The sequence below is a fragment of the Furipterus horrens genome, unplaced genomic scaffold (assembly GCF_987537825.1).
Source record: "Furipterus horrens unplaced genomic scaffold, mFurHor1.1.pri manual_scaffold_13, whole genome shotgun sequence".
Lineage (NCBI taxonomy): Eukaryota > Metazoa > Chordata > Mammalia > Chiroptera > Furipteridae > Furipterus > Furipterus horrens.
In genome coordinates this window covers 8,365,510-8,378,371 of record NW_028327183.1, presented here as the reverse complement: position 1 = coordinate 8,378,371, position 12,862 = coordinate 8,365,510, and the positions used below count along the sequence as shown (strand labels likewise).

Below are 12,862 nucleotides of genomic sequence, written 5' to 3'. Positions count from 1 at the left end.
AAGTCCACGTTATTAAAAACACTATAGACTACAGCAAGACTTTTCACAATCACGTTTCTGACTAGTGTTGGTTCAGAGTGAGAACAAAACTATAAAGTGTATTGATTAAAAAAAAAAAAAATTTTAATGACAATGGTAATAACTAAAAAAGAAAAGTGTATTGGTTTTGGTGACAATTACCAGCAGTTCCCAAGTGTGCTGTTCCCAATCCTTAAACATGTCCCCTTACCTCAGAGTTCATCTTAGCAGAACTTTGTTCTTTTCTTTTGATATTTAATTAGAAAAGCAAACCTAAAGATCCACAATTTCCTTTTTCAAGCATCAGTATCAGCTTAGAATCAAGTTCTGTTCATGGATGTTTCAGGCAACCAGGACCTGTCACTTCCAACAACTGGTGTAGGATCATTTTCTGACCATAACGAACCTGTAAGGCCTGCTGTTCCCTCCAGCTGAGTTTGGTGTACACCTCCTTATTACTGAGTAAATCCTGCTCAGTTTTTAGGTCTGTGGCATACGTTTTCAGGGTCAACAGAACACTGTCCTGAAGAAGCTGCCTCCATGATTCTTTGAGCTTGGGGATATTTGTGATTTTCAGGCTGTCTTCCCTTTCATCATCTCCCCATCCATCCTGGTCTTTAAATTCTCTGAACTCGTCAGCAGGCATGCATAGCACCTAGAAGCAACCATAGAGCCAGCCCTTAAATGGGATGCATTACTTACACATTTCTGAAGTTCATGTAGACAAGCCATCCTGGGCAGCATTCAAGTATCCTTCCCTTCACCCCTCCTTACTCCTCACCTGGCCTGAGCTCTAAGTATTGGGTTGGCCAAAAAGTCCACAACATTTTTTTCCATAAAATAAATTTTTCATTTTTACCAGTAACTTAAATGTCAGTTTGGGTATTTTGAGTATTTGGGCTATCTCCTTCTATTGCCTTCTAGTGGGTTAGAGGCCAGGAGTGCTGCTAAACACCTTTCAATGCATCAGACAGCCCCACGGGAAACAATCACTTGGCCAGAATGCAACAGTACCAAGAAACTGCACAAACCACTTTTGAAACATTCAGTCTGTCACAGCTGCTTCTCCATACACTGCACAAACCCTTTTTTGCATTCCAGTTGTTATACCTTTCTTGAAATAATAAAGCATAACATGCCGAAAATATTGTGTATCTTCCATCTTCAGTATTAAAATGCACAAAAATGCACCAATTTGGTAAGTTTTTTAAGTTCACACTGATTGGGTGCTGTCACAATAGTCTTAACAAAATTGTTTCGAATGAAGTTAAAGACAACTAAGCACTAATAGAGGTATAGGGGAGAAAAAGTAACAGACTTTTTGGCCAATCCAGTACGCAGGCCTGCTTACAGCATTAAGTGGCCATTTTCAGCCCTTTACCTCAAGCGTGGCAGTCAGTTCCTCTGCAGTCAGTACCTCCTCCCGCCCAATCACAAAGGCGCCCTCTTCCCCTACCATCTCCAGTTTGCATAAGTGATCCCAGCGTTCATACAGCAGGAGCCTTTCAGCTTCACCTTGTGCTCCTGTAGATAGAAAAGTAGTAAGTCTCAATACCAAAGAGCTCACTTTTTAGTCTACAAAAAGCATCTGCTATTGAGCTGAGCACCTGGGGTGGGGGGAGAGAGGCACATCCACATGTGCAAGATGGAGTTAACCACTCACCCTGCAATGCTGCCTCACGAACTGTCACCATCTGGATGTCTGCTGTGTCATCTGTGTTGTCGGGGTATGGTTCAACAAAACCATACATATGAATCAGTTGCCAATTAGCCATTTTCCCGTAAGTGTTGAAAATTTCATGGCCTTTAGGAATGGGCTGAGTAGCCACCATCCGAAGACAATTCTGGAGTGGAACGGAGAGGCTGGGACCAGGCCCTCCCCAGACCGGCAGCACGATCGATTCCTCCCCTTAGGAAGACCCTCCAGCAGGTGTAGTTCGGCGGTGGGACTGATGCTATACTACACTCGCCAACAGAAACTTCCCACCTAGTCACCAGAATCTGTATAATCAGCCCTGCTCTCTTATCCTGCTGTCCATGTTGGTTCCCCGGGATTGTGCAGAGCCGCTAACCTCCAGCACCAAGTAAATGGCGGTAGTCAAGTTCGTCAGAGGATTAACCATAGGTTTGGAAGCTTTGAGATGTTTTGTGCTCACACTACTTCACTGGAATATGCAAATGAATACAGGAGGAGCTAACATCTCTTTAGGACAAGGAAATTAGAGCCCATTCAGCCCAATTAGCTGGCAGGCATGGTGATGGGCACTGGTCTGAATCGTGCCCAGCCATCAGTGCACACAAGAAGAGCGGGAGGGGTCCACTCACTGAGGAGTATTCTAGATTGGCATTGTGATTGGCTACGTGGTTTAGTATGTCTGCAGCAGGCACCATCAAAGGGGGGTTTGGCTCCTTTTCATCCTCCTCTTCCTCCAGTGGTTCCTGAAAGCTGCCAGAAAGAACTTTGCTAAAGCCCAGTTGTAGGGGGAGAGTCTGGGGATGGGGTTCACTGTTCTTTCCCCTCTTGTCCCTCAATAGAGCTCTAAAAGGCGTTTTTTGAAGCTCTGCTCACTGACCTGTAGGCCATCACGAGAGCCACAAGCTGGTGGTAGAGTTCCAGGGAGCGAACTCGGGGGCTGAAAAGGTCAGGGTGGGCTTCCATGAAGGGCAGAACGATAGAATAGTACTCGCTGCGGATGCTGGCCAAATCCTTCTCCACGGCCTCAGGTACCCCTGTACCTTGTAGCAACCGCCTGCGCTCTTCCTCGGGCCTGCAAGGAGACCCCACCAAGGTTCCCTTCACATACCCTCCTGGGACTAATGCTTGGGAGGCAGTCCTGTCCCCCGGTCAGGGCGGTCCAGCCAGGCTATCTAGCACGGGCACTCCCCAACCCCTCCCACGGCTCTCACCAGAACATGGGGTGCTCCAAGCGGTCCAGCTCGGGCCAGAGCGCAAAGTAGGGGCTCCAGGGTGAGGCCGGGGCCTGCAGCTCGTGGAGCAGCGCCAGCAGCAGTGGGACCCAGCCCGACTGGCTCTGAAGCGCGCCTTGCTCTGAGGGAAACAGCAATGAGACCCCCGGCGCGGCCCGCGAGCCCGCCTGGGTGTCCCACCCCCGGCGGCGAGCCCACCTCGCTCCAGCAGGCCGCTGATCGAGCAGGTGTACTGCGACAGGAGCACGGCCCGCGGTACCGCGAACAGCAGCTCCCCGGGCTGCACGCTCTCCCGGGCCACCATGCCGTAGCCGGCCACCGTGCCCTGCCGGCCCACCGCCACCTAAGCCGGGGGAACAGCGGATCAGAAATGGCCTGCGCCGCGACGCACCGGCCCCGTCTCCCGCCCAGCCTTCACTCACCTTAGGACTCAGCTCCAGCCCCATGAGCCGGCACCAGCTCAGGAAGCCGGCCACCGGGTCTAGGTTGCCATCGTCGCCGCTGCCGCCGCCCACAGGCCGGGTCACCTAAGACAACCGAGCTCCATTGCAAGGCCCCGCCGAGGGCGCTCGCTGGGAGAAGGGAAGATCAGAGCGCACGGAGGAAGGCCTATGGGTGGGGGAGGGGACCGAGAGCCGCAAGGGACCTGCGGGAACCAGGAAGTGGAGGAGACCCCCGGGCGGGTCGGACTGAGGACAGAGCAGCGTGAGGCGCTTCGGGGAGCGGTGGGCCCCCGCCGGCTGCCCACGACTTACCCGCCGACGCTTTGCCTGAACCGCCATGATCAGACGGCGCGCAGCCCCAGCCACCCGTGCAGCTGCGCCGCACTGCCAGCGTCCCTGGCCACACCCGGGGGCGGGACTCTGGGGGGCGGGGCCTATACCCGGACCTGCCACGCAGACCGCGTGAGGCTTGTGTCAGAACCCACGTGGAAGACGAGTAGAGATTTGCACCTGATCCAATTCTATTGCGAGTCTGGGTGTCCCCCCTTAGGTTTAGAAAACGTGTGGTCGTATGCATGAAGATGCGTGCCCATACCACCTCGAGCCTGGTTCTGAGACAGACACAACGCTTCACTTTGGTCTCAGAGAGCTGAGACCTTGGGGTAGTGCGACTGCGGCTGGGAGCGCACCCAGGTGGGCGCAGGCCTGCCTTCTCTTTTTATTGATTGATTGATTGATTGATTGATTGATTGATTTTTACAGAGAGAAAGAAGCATCAATTTGTTGTTCTACTTCTTTATGCATTCACTGGTTGATTGTTATATGTGCCCTGACCAGGGATGGAGCCCATCACCTTAGCTTATGGGGAAGAGGCTCTAACCAACTGAGTACCTACCTCCGGGCGGTCTGCCTTCTTCTTTTCGACCACTCGTTAGCTACGGTTGTCTAACCATTGTTATCTGCCCGATTGGAGCGGTTTGCGCGCGCGCGCGCGCGCGTGTGTGTGTGTGTGTGTGTGTATGGCATGGGGAGGGTTGAGGGTTCACAGAACTACAATACCTGTCACCCTCGCTAGTATATCCTTGTTTTCATTTAATGCATAGCACATAGTGGATTTTATTTTTATTTGTTTTATTAGCTGACACACAGCAGGAACTCAACATCTACTGGGTAAATGGCTGAGTGAATCAGAAGTGGTTAAACGTGGGGAAGGAAGCAGCTGCTGTTAAATTTAAGAAAATGAGGCCGTGTCCTGGTCAGGTGGCTGGGTTGCAGGCTGGATCCTCGGTCAGGGCACATGCCTAGGTTGCAGGTGCAATCCCCGTTGGGGTGCCTGCAGGAGGCAAATAATCAATCTCTCTCTAAAGTCACTGAACATATCCTTGGGTGAGGATTAAAAAAAAAGGCAGCAAATACACAGGTTACAGGCTTGTGTTTTGAAGTCAAACAATGCCAAGGCCAGCTTCCCACTTGGCTTTATTGGGGCAAATCCCTTACCCGGAGGCTCAGTGTCCTCAGCTGTGAAACTAAGATAACGACTATCTAATGTGTAGAATTAATGTAAGAATTGTAGGATAATGTATGGGATGAGAACTGGAAACATGGAGATAGATGGAGACACCTGTCCCCGCTCTGCACCTAAACCCAAGAAGTACCAGCCTTGCCAGCCTAAACACTCGCTCTGCAAAAGCTTCCCACAACGGGCACATCACGTGACTCAAATTCTCAGTTTCTTTATTAGTTTTTCAGCATAGTTAACGCTTTCTACATAGACAAGGTGGGTTTTTTTTTATGTTTTACATTTTGTCATTTCTGAGTCCCATGACATTAGCCACTAGAATACACAAAGTTAGGTTCTTCACTGTACAGAGAGGAAAATAATAAACTCCATTAAAAGTTCACTTTGACCAAAGAAGAGACAACTTCCAATGGAAAACCACACACAGGAGGAACCCAATATACATACATACATACATATATATATATATAATGTATAGATATTTATAGATATCTCATCTGAAAGAACACAGCAAAAAAAAAAAAAAATCCAACTTACAGCACTATCTACAGTAAGAGGGATTAAGTCTACCAGCTTTTCAAACAGTCACTTTCGATAGTCGAAGGAAGCACGTGAGTGAACAGAACGGGGACACTCCACTGGACTCTAGAGCAGTCTAGCAATGGCTTAAGATTATAGGAGGGAGGGTGGTATATGTGCAGAGGAAATGTGGATGCAGGTATCCTCCCAGCCTCAGAGCATCGCCCCCCACACACAAATACCCACACCCCAGCCCTCCATTTTTCATAGCTTTCTCCCTTCTCTTTTTACTTGTTTTGGGGTTCATGGCCATTGACTTAGGTTCTAAGACAAATGGCTTCTGGTTTTTGGGCCAGGAGATTCTACCAGTAAGATGGTGGATGGGAAATATATGGCACAGTCCTGGGCTTTAGGTAGCAGGACGGGGCTAGGGTGTGTGGGAGCCTTACTCCTCTACCTGGCCCTTGTCATATCAGGCACCTCCACCTCCCACCCTAGGATCCAGCAAGCCCCAGCCCACGGCATTCCAACAGGCTGAGATGGTGACGGGGCTGCAGAAGTCTTGCTACCCTGGGCTAGTTAATAAACTCTCTTCTTACTCAGTGGTGCCTAGGGGAAAGGCCGGCATAACTTTAGCAGCACTCGCCCCAGAGACTGCATGTTTCTGGTGGCCTAGACCATATTGTTCTCCATGGAACCCGGGGGCAAAGAAGGGATCTGTTGGCTGCAGAGCCAGACAACATGAAGTGCTCAAGGGTACACCTACCAGCCTTTAACCTCAGCCCCCAAGTCAGGTTCCTATGGGGATGGAAGGCCAGCAGACTGCTTGAGGGCCTTGGCTCAACAATGGGACTGGACCAGGCGGTGGCGGAATGTGAGCTGGAAGAGACAGTCTGCAGGGTTCTTGCCCCCAAGGTACTACTCTGTTTTGTTTTCCTTGGACAGAGAAACCTCCTTTCAGTCCCTGCCTGCCTGGCCCACCCGGCAGCACCAGCAGAACAGCAGCCTGGTAGGAGTGCCCCCTTGTGACTATTGTTCAGATGATTGTCACCCGTGCTACAAGACAGAAACAGATGTGCTTGGGGGCGGGGCTGGGGCACCGCCTGCAGAGCTCCAGGGCTGCTCACTGGCTGCTGCTCCCTGAGGCCGTCCCCCCCGTTCTCATGCCAGTGCCTGAGCTGCACCCCGTGCTCCTGCTGTCCCAGCAGCCATCCCCTCACAACCCCACCCCACCTTCAAACCTGCCTGCCCAAGGGGGTCACCCTGCGCTCTTGCTTTAATCCAGGATATTATCCTGGATCCTGGCCAGAAGAGGACTCAGTCTTTCCTTAGCAGATCCCCTTCCTGCCTGAGCAGTGGGGAGTTGGAAGAGAGGGGTCCAGGTTGGCCAAGTCAGCAAGGTTGGTGAGGCAGGGTGGGGGACCATCTGGAGACTGCTCTGCGGTAGCATCTAAGAGATGTAGCCCCATTTCCTCCCCTTCGCCCTCACGGAAATAAAAGAGAAAAGGAGCTGGTGTGAGGATGGCAGTGGGACTTCAATGAGGGCGGGGGGCATGTGGGTGTCTTCAGGGGACCAAGGGCTTCAACAGGACACCTCCATAGTGTGGTTGACCTGGCCCAGCCCCTCGCTGCTCTCCGAGTGTGTGCAGGCCTGCGGGCGGCTGCCGTCCACCGAGCTGGCGCTGGTGAGGGACGCAGTCCGAGAGCGGGCGAGACGGGTCATGCTGGCCGAGGGCACTGTGGACAGAGGAGGGACCCGGCATGAGGTCTGCAGGCAGGGCCAGGCAACAGCAGGCGGGAGAATTCACGCCAAGCAAAGCGGCCAGCGAGACTCGTTCTTCCAACAGCACAAGGGGCCCGTCCCAGGCCGGGGCTCTGGTGTCCACTCTGTGAAGCCCAAGGCATGCAACGCCAGGGACGGCGAGTGAGCCCAGGGGCCAGGGGCCGCTCACAGCAGCTGGCCGGCGAAACGGCCAGGACAGGGTGGGGGCCGACCAGGCACCCCAGAGCCCGTGTAAGAACGGGGCACAATTTCAACGATACCTGCCTCCTGCCTCGAGAGGATGGTGGTCCTGGGGGAGTAGGAGTAGGGTGGCTTCCATACAGGAGGACACGCTGCAGTGGCCTCACACTGCCGCAAACCCCATTTCTGCCCTCATTCCGTTTCACAAGCAAGACTCAGCCCTCCTGAACTCAAGCGGGCCCCTGTGCTGCTCAGGCACGGCAGGGCGCCTCTGCCCCAGGGCCGGGCCTGGGTCCCCCTGCCCGAGCTCTGGAAGCCGCACAGCCGAGGGCGACCTAGAAGCAGAACTGCCTAAAGCCCGGCCACTCTACAGCCCTAAAGAGGGACGAAGCCCACGCGGCCCAGGAGCTGAGGACGAGCAGGACTGGTTCGGCCCTGGAGGCAAGCAGGACACAAGAAGGTTCCAAACCACAGCACGGGGTGGCCTGGCTCAGCGCAGCGCGGAGGAAGGAGCCGGCCAGCCTGGGGGACGGGGTCCATGCAGCAGGGGCGGGGCCACAGGGCTACCTGCTCCTCCGCTCAGCCTTCGGTCCTTCAAGTACGCAACTGAGAGGAGACAAGAGCCAGAGAGGGGCAGGGGCGGGGTGGGGGGACAAACACAGTGAGGAGCATGGTCCGGGGAGGCAGGGGTGTTGACAGAGACCAGAGATAGGACCAAACTACAGGCACTGGGGGCTGGGGGCAGGGCCAGAGCCTCGGGAAGCTCACTCCTGCCCACCCACCAAGCAGCAGCCACAGAAGGAACCACGCAGCAGACTGATCTCAGCCTGACCCTGGGAGCCCAGACAGCAGGGTGGGGCCCTTATCCGCCACCCCTCCACCCCGCGTTGCGGCACTGAGGCGCTGATGTCCACCACATCCTAGTCCCAGCTTCCGAACACCGTTCTGCGGGGCCTCAGTCCCCCCTGGTGCAGAATGGGGAGGCCTGCACAACGCCCCAAATCCTTCCCAGCTCTTGGGCTGCCCGGTGGGATTTCTCCCGGGTCCCTGACAGACAGACCTAGCTCATTTCCCCCGTCCCTCAGGAGCTCCCTGGGCTTCCCTCAGGGCCAGCCTTGGAGCTCCTGCCGTCTCACTGCTGGCCTTGGCCTGCTTGCCCTACTTCTGCACAGAAAGGCAGCAGGCGCCTGGGGGCTGGAGGGAGGGCTATTCCTGGATGTGCCCCCTGCCTTCCCCCACAGGCCTGTCCTTGCACCGAGGCCCCAACTCCAGAGGCTGATGTCTGAAAAGAACGAAATTCCAGGGAGAGAAAGTTGCTCCAGCAGGAGCCAGGAGTGGGGGAGAGGGGAGAGGGGAGGGGGAGGGGGGAGAAGGGAGGGGGGAGGGGGGAGGAGGGAGGGGGGAGGGGGGAGGAGGGAGGGGGGAGGGGGGAGGGGGAAGGGGGGAGAGAAAGGGGGGAAGGGAAGGGGGAGGGGAGATGTACATGCGTGCCTGTGCATGTGTTGGGGGGCTCCCAAGCACACAGTCTGGATCTGAGCACAAGGGAAAGTCTGGAGACAGAGGGGCAGAGAGGGGGCCAGTGCTCCCTGTGGCCCTTATATCCCCAGGATCTTCAGAATGTCACCCCCAGGTTCAGCTGCCTTGAGCTCTCCTAATGCCCGGATAGCCCCACGTGCCTCCCCGGCGCCCGGACTCCAAGCCCCCTCTTCTGACGCACCCGTGACAAAGGCCCTTCTCAGGTGCTCAGGCCCAGCAGAGCATGGGTGGGGCGTATGACACCCTCAGGCAGGCTTCCCCCACAAGACCCAGCCTGCACCCTGGGCCCCTGGGCCTGGAAGAAGAGCCCCCTACCCCGGTAGGCCCAGCTATGCCATGGTGCCCCAGAGCCTCCCCAGGGCCCAAGAGAGTGGGCACAGCCTGGGCCAATGGACTTAAAGTGTAGGTGGAGATGGCCTTGCAGGCCTTTGTGTGTCCCTGGCCTCAGGGGGAGCATGTGGTAACAGGGACCTGGCATCCAGGTCCCCGGAGCCACAGAGCTCCTCCCGCAGGTGGCTCAGTACCAGGTGACAGGTGCCAGCCCCACCTTGCTGCCTGCTGCTGGGCTGGGGTGCAGGTGTACTTACTGTAGCCCATGCCTTGCAGAAAGTACTTGAAGGCTTCAGTCAGCTTCCCGGGCTGCGGGCAGGATGGAGAGACACATGCTTTGACTGGTTGTCTAGGACTGGGGGGACAAGGGAGGCTTCCCCCAGCCCGGGCTAAGGGAGGGAGGGAGGGCTAAGAGTCTCTCACCTGTGTGACCTGGGGGAGCCCCCCGGAATCTGCCATCTGCAGGGGAGAGAGGAGGGTGAGCAGAGCAGGGGCCACCCCCCCCTTTCCTGGCCCTCACACCTGGACAGGCCTGCTGACCAGACATACCAACCCTGGCTGGGACCCCAGGCAGGCCCCACCCCAAGGCCAGGCTCGCGGTTGGGAGAGCTGGCCCACGGCTGGGAGGGGGGTCTCACCTTCAGGAAGGTCGTGTTCGTGGGGTCCAGTTTGGAGTTGCACTCAACCTGATGATAAGCAGCCAGTTTCAGCAGAGACACGGCCCAGCCCCTGAGGGCGGGTGGGGGGCCCCTGCCCCACTGGCTGATGCACTTTGCAGCCCCAGAGCTGGGAGACTCTGCTGGGGTTGAAGAGGGGTGCGGGGGGGGGCAGGCGCAAGGGCAAGACGCAGAGGGGTGCAGGGGGCACCTTGACTCCACGCACAACCACTGGAGGGCTTGGCAGTGTCCTCACAGGGAGCGAGGGCCACTTTGGCAGGACTGGCTGGGGAAGCACCAGGGACCACAGGAGTCGGCCAGCGAGGCCTCCGCCTGGGTTACGGTGGCAGGCTCAGCCCACGGCCCTCTCCCTCAAGACCTCGGGCCCAGGGACACTATGGCAGCTTCCTGCACACAGAGGGCTGAGCAGGGCACTCCTGGCCCACCATCCTCTGTGCTGAGGGCGACATGAAACCCCCAGGCTGCCTGCTCCCAGAGTTCCCAGGAATGGGTCAGATTTTCGAGAAAAGAGGGATCTTAGTCTCTGGACCTGAAGCAGGGTGTGGGGAGGAGGCCCCCAGGCCTCCCTCACCTGCAGTATGAGGGTTGTGGCCTGCGGTGACAAAGGGCATGGTGGCGGGGAAGCAGACGAGAAGCCCCACATCAGGCCTGTCCCTGAGGTTTCCCGCAGGAGCTGGGCCAAGAACTGGCTGCTGGCCAGGGACCGATGAGCCCTTCACTCCTGTCCCCGCCCCCAGGCAGGGCACGACCCCTCACTCACCACCCCCTCCTCCGCGGGCGCATTGTCCCCGACCACCAGCATCACCGGGCAGCTGCAGACACAGAGGAAAAGGGCTGTCTGGCCCGGGCACGGTGGTGGGGCCGGGCAGGGGGCGGGCGAGGAGAACACTCACCGGAGTGTCTTGGCGTTGGGCACCGTTCCGGGCCGGTTAATGTCCAGGTCTCTGCGGCTGCAGGGAGAGGCGGAGGCTGTCATTCCAGGACGGGATGGGGGCTGTGTTCCAAGCCTGACACTGCTGTATCTCAGCGCCCACCCCCCGTTTCCTTCCCCTCCACTAGCAATTAAGGCCCGGGCTAATAAAACAGGGAGACAAGGACCTGCTCTGCATAAATAGGGGCCTTCAAGGCGCCCCTCAGGCATGACTTCTTCCCAGACCCCCAAACTCTTGCCACATGGGCCCTCAAATTTGGCCCTGCCCGACCACCCCCCACCCCGGGCCTCCCAGGGCTGCTTGTGCTTGGATGGACACCAGCTGGGCTGTGGGGTTTCGGCCGCTCATTCCCGCTGGTTTCTCCAGCGCCCTGCACGGAGCTGGTGCTTAGGAAACATTTGTAGGGGCAGAAGGGGAGGCAGGCAAGTGGGGGCCTGGCCGCCTCCTCGCAGGGCAACCCCCACAGGGGCTCCAAGGAGCACAGCTTGGAGACCCCCGGCTTTATCCAACCTCCTCCCATGTACACGTGAGGTTCAGGATCGCGGGGCTCGGGGCTGTCCCCACGTCCCCCACTGCTCCCGCCAGCAACGCCACAGGGGGGAGAAGGAATGGACAAGCCCTGGGAGCAGTCTGAAGCTCTGCTCTACCTCTGCCCTTCGGCGGGGATGACCCTGGGCCGCAAGGGACTCCTCTCGGGAGCTTAACTATCTTCCCGTCCGCCTGTCCCCCTCAGGGGCGGTTGTAGCGAGGGGTCCCCGCGAGGAGCGCTGCGTGCCATGCTGCCGCAGCGCCCAGCCCTGGCCCACACCTGTTGTACATGTTCCAGAACAGCTGCAGGTTCGCCTGGTTTACCACGTTCCCGATCTGCTGCCGGTAGCTCTGCACCAGCTCCGAGTTGTTCACCAGCTCCTCCTGCGCCCGGGGTGGGGGTGGGGGGGGTGCAGATGTCACAGCCAGAGCAGCCTCTGACCGCTCCTGGCAGGGAGGGGGCAGGGAGACCCCCCACATGGGGGAGGCAGGACCCACGGAGGGGAGGGCAGGCTCCACAGAGCTGCGGGAGGTGGCCTCCGCCACCCGTCCGTCCTTCAGACACTCCAGCACCACGGTTCCAGCGGAGGACAGAGTGCGACAGGTCAAATGCCACCTAACCCCCTGCCCTCCTCCTCCTGCCCCACTGGGAGGGGACAGAAGCACCCCCGGCGTCCCTGGGAAGGGGCAAAAGCAGGACCCTTCAGCAGCTGCCGAGGCTCCCCAAGACCGCCAGCCCGGCCAGCCCTGGGGCCCGTGAGCTTGGCCCCACACCCTTACCTGGCTGAAGAGGTGAGAGAGCACCGTATCGGGTAAAGCGCTGGTCAGGCCGGAGAGCTGCAGGCCAAGGGAGGGTCAGTGTGAGACCGCCTCCCCCTGCCCCCGCCCCCCAGCCCGGTGGACCACACTCACCTTGGTGGCGGCCCAGTCAATCCAGCCTTTGCCGTTGGGGTCGATGTTCATCAGCACCAGCCCCTCTACCAGGTCCGGGAAGATAAGCTGCCGTGACAGGAGGACAGGGCTGGGGGGGTGGGACGGGTCGAAGGCAGCCCCAGACTCACCACCTGCTAAACAGGCTGTAAAATTCTGGCCCAGTGTCACAGGTGGGCCCAACTGGCGACAGCTGGGCACCTGGGTGGGCTCCACTTCCCGCTGCTGCCGCTCAGCCGCCCATCCAGAACCTTCCAAAATTCTTTGATCTACTTTGAATCTATGCTTATATCACTGTTTTTCACCCCATTTAATATGTCTTGTAGATGCTGCTGTTGTAAAATCAAGGATTAAACATCTTCAATAGAACGTTTTGTTCTTTTGCTTTTTATAAACAAGAAAGCCCTGGTGATGTTAATGATGTGACAGCTGAAGTCTGTTTGGTTAGATGTGGAAAAAGGGATCCACATTTTCTGTTCAGTCATTTGCCCGTATTCAGGGGGCAGGATAAGTACAACGCTCATGTCACGTCAAGTTTG

At 57.2% G+C, this 12,862-nt stretch overlaps 2 protein-coding genes across 6 annotated transcripts in view; both read right to left on the bottom strand.

Moving 5' to 3' along the window:
* Positions 1–109: 109 nt before the first annotated feature.
* SETD6 (SET domain containing 6, protein lysine methyltransferase) lies at positions 110–3,785 on the bottom strand. Of its 2 annotated transcripts, none has more exons than XM_090260217.1 (9): positions 3,702–3,785; positions 3,369–3,473; positions 3,145–3,289; positions 2,926–3,067; positions 2,592–2,786; positions 2,344–2,464; positions 1,682–1,862; positions 1,400–1,542; positions 110–673 (listed from the first exon to the last, which is right to left on the bottom strand). In XM_090260217.1, exons 1-9 carry the CDS (start codon positions 3,726–3,728, stop codon positions 350–352), a joined length of 1,383 nt encoding a protein of 460 aa, XP_090116343.1. In that variant the 5' UTR covers positions 3,729–3,785; the 3' UTR covers positions 110–349. The 2 variants fall into 2 exon arrangements, with proteins under 2 accessions (XP_090116343.1, XP_090116344.1); XM_090260218.1 differs by having other exon boundaries at positions 1,475–1,542.
* A 1,900-nt stretch (positions 3,786–5,685) lies between these two features.
* The window catches only part of NDRG4 (NDRG family member 4), a 31,609-nt gene continuing 24,432 nt past the window's right edge, over positions 5,686–12,862 (bottom strand). For 2 of the 4 annotated variants that reach the window (XM_090260568.1, XM_090260570.1), the window contains 10 exons: positions 12,306–12,392; positions 12,174–12,230; positions 11,674–11,777; positions 10,827–10,883; positions 10,694–10,745; positions 9,895–9,942; positions 9,680–9,715; positions 9,514–9,565; positions 7,958–7,996; positions 5,686–7,164 (listed from right to left, as the gene is read on the bottom strand). In XM_090260568.1, the coding sequence (XP_090116694.1) occupies positions 7,010–7,164; positions 7,958–7,996; positions 9,514–9,565; positions 9,680–9,715; positions 9,895–9,942; positions 10,694–10,745; positions 10,827–10,883; positions 11,674–11,777; positions 12,174–12,230; positions 12,306–12,392 (687 nt within the window). In that variant the 3' untranslated portion in view covers positions 5,686–7,009. The remainder of the gene's footprint in view (positions 7,165–7,957; positions 7,997–9,513; positions 9,566–9,679; positions 9,716–9,894; positions 9,943–10,693; positions 10,746–10,826; positions 10,884–11,673; positions 11,778–12,173; positions 12,231–12,305; positions 12,393–12,862) is intronic. The other 2 variants (XM_090260569.1, XM_090260571.1) reach the window with 1 other exon arrangement.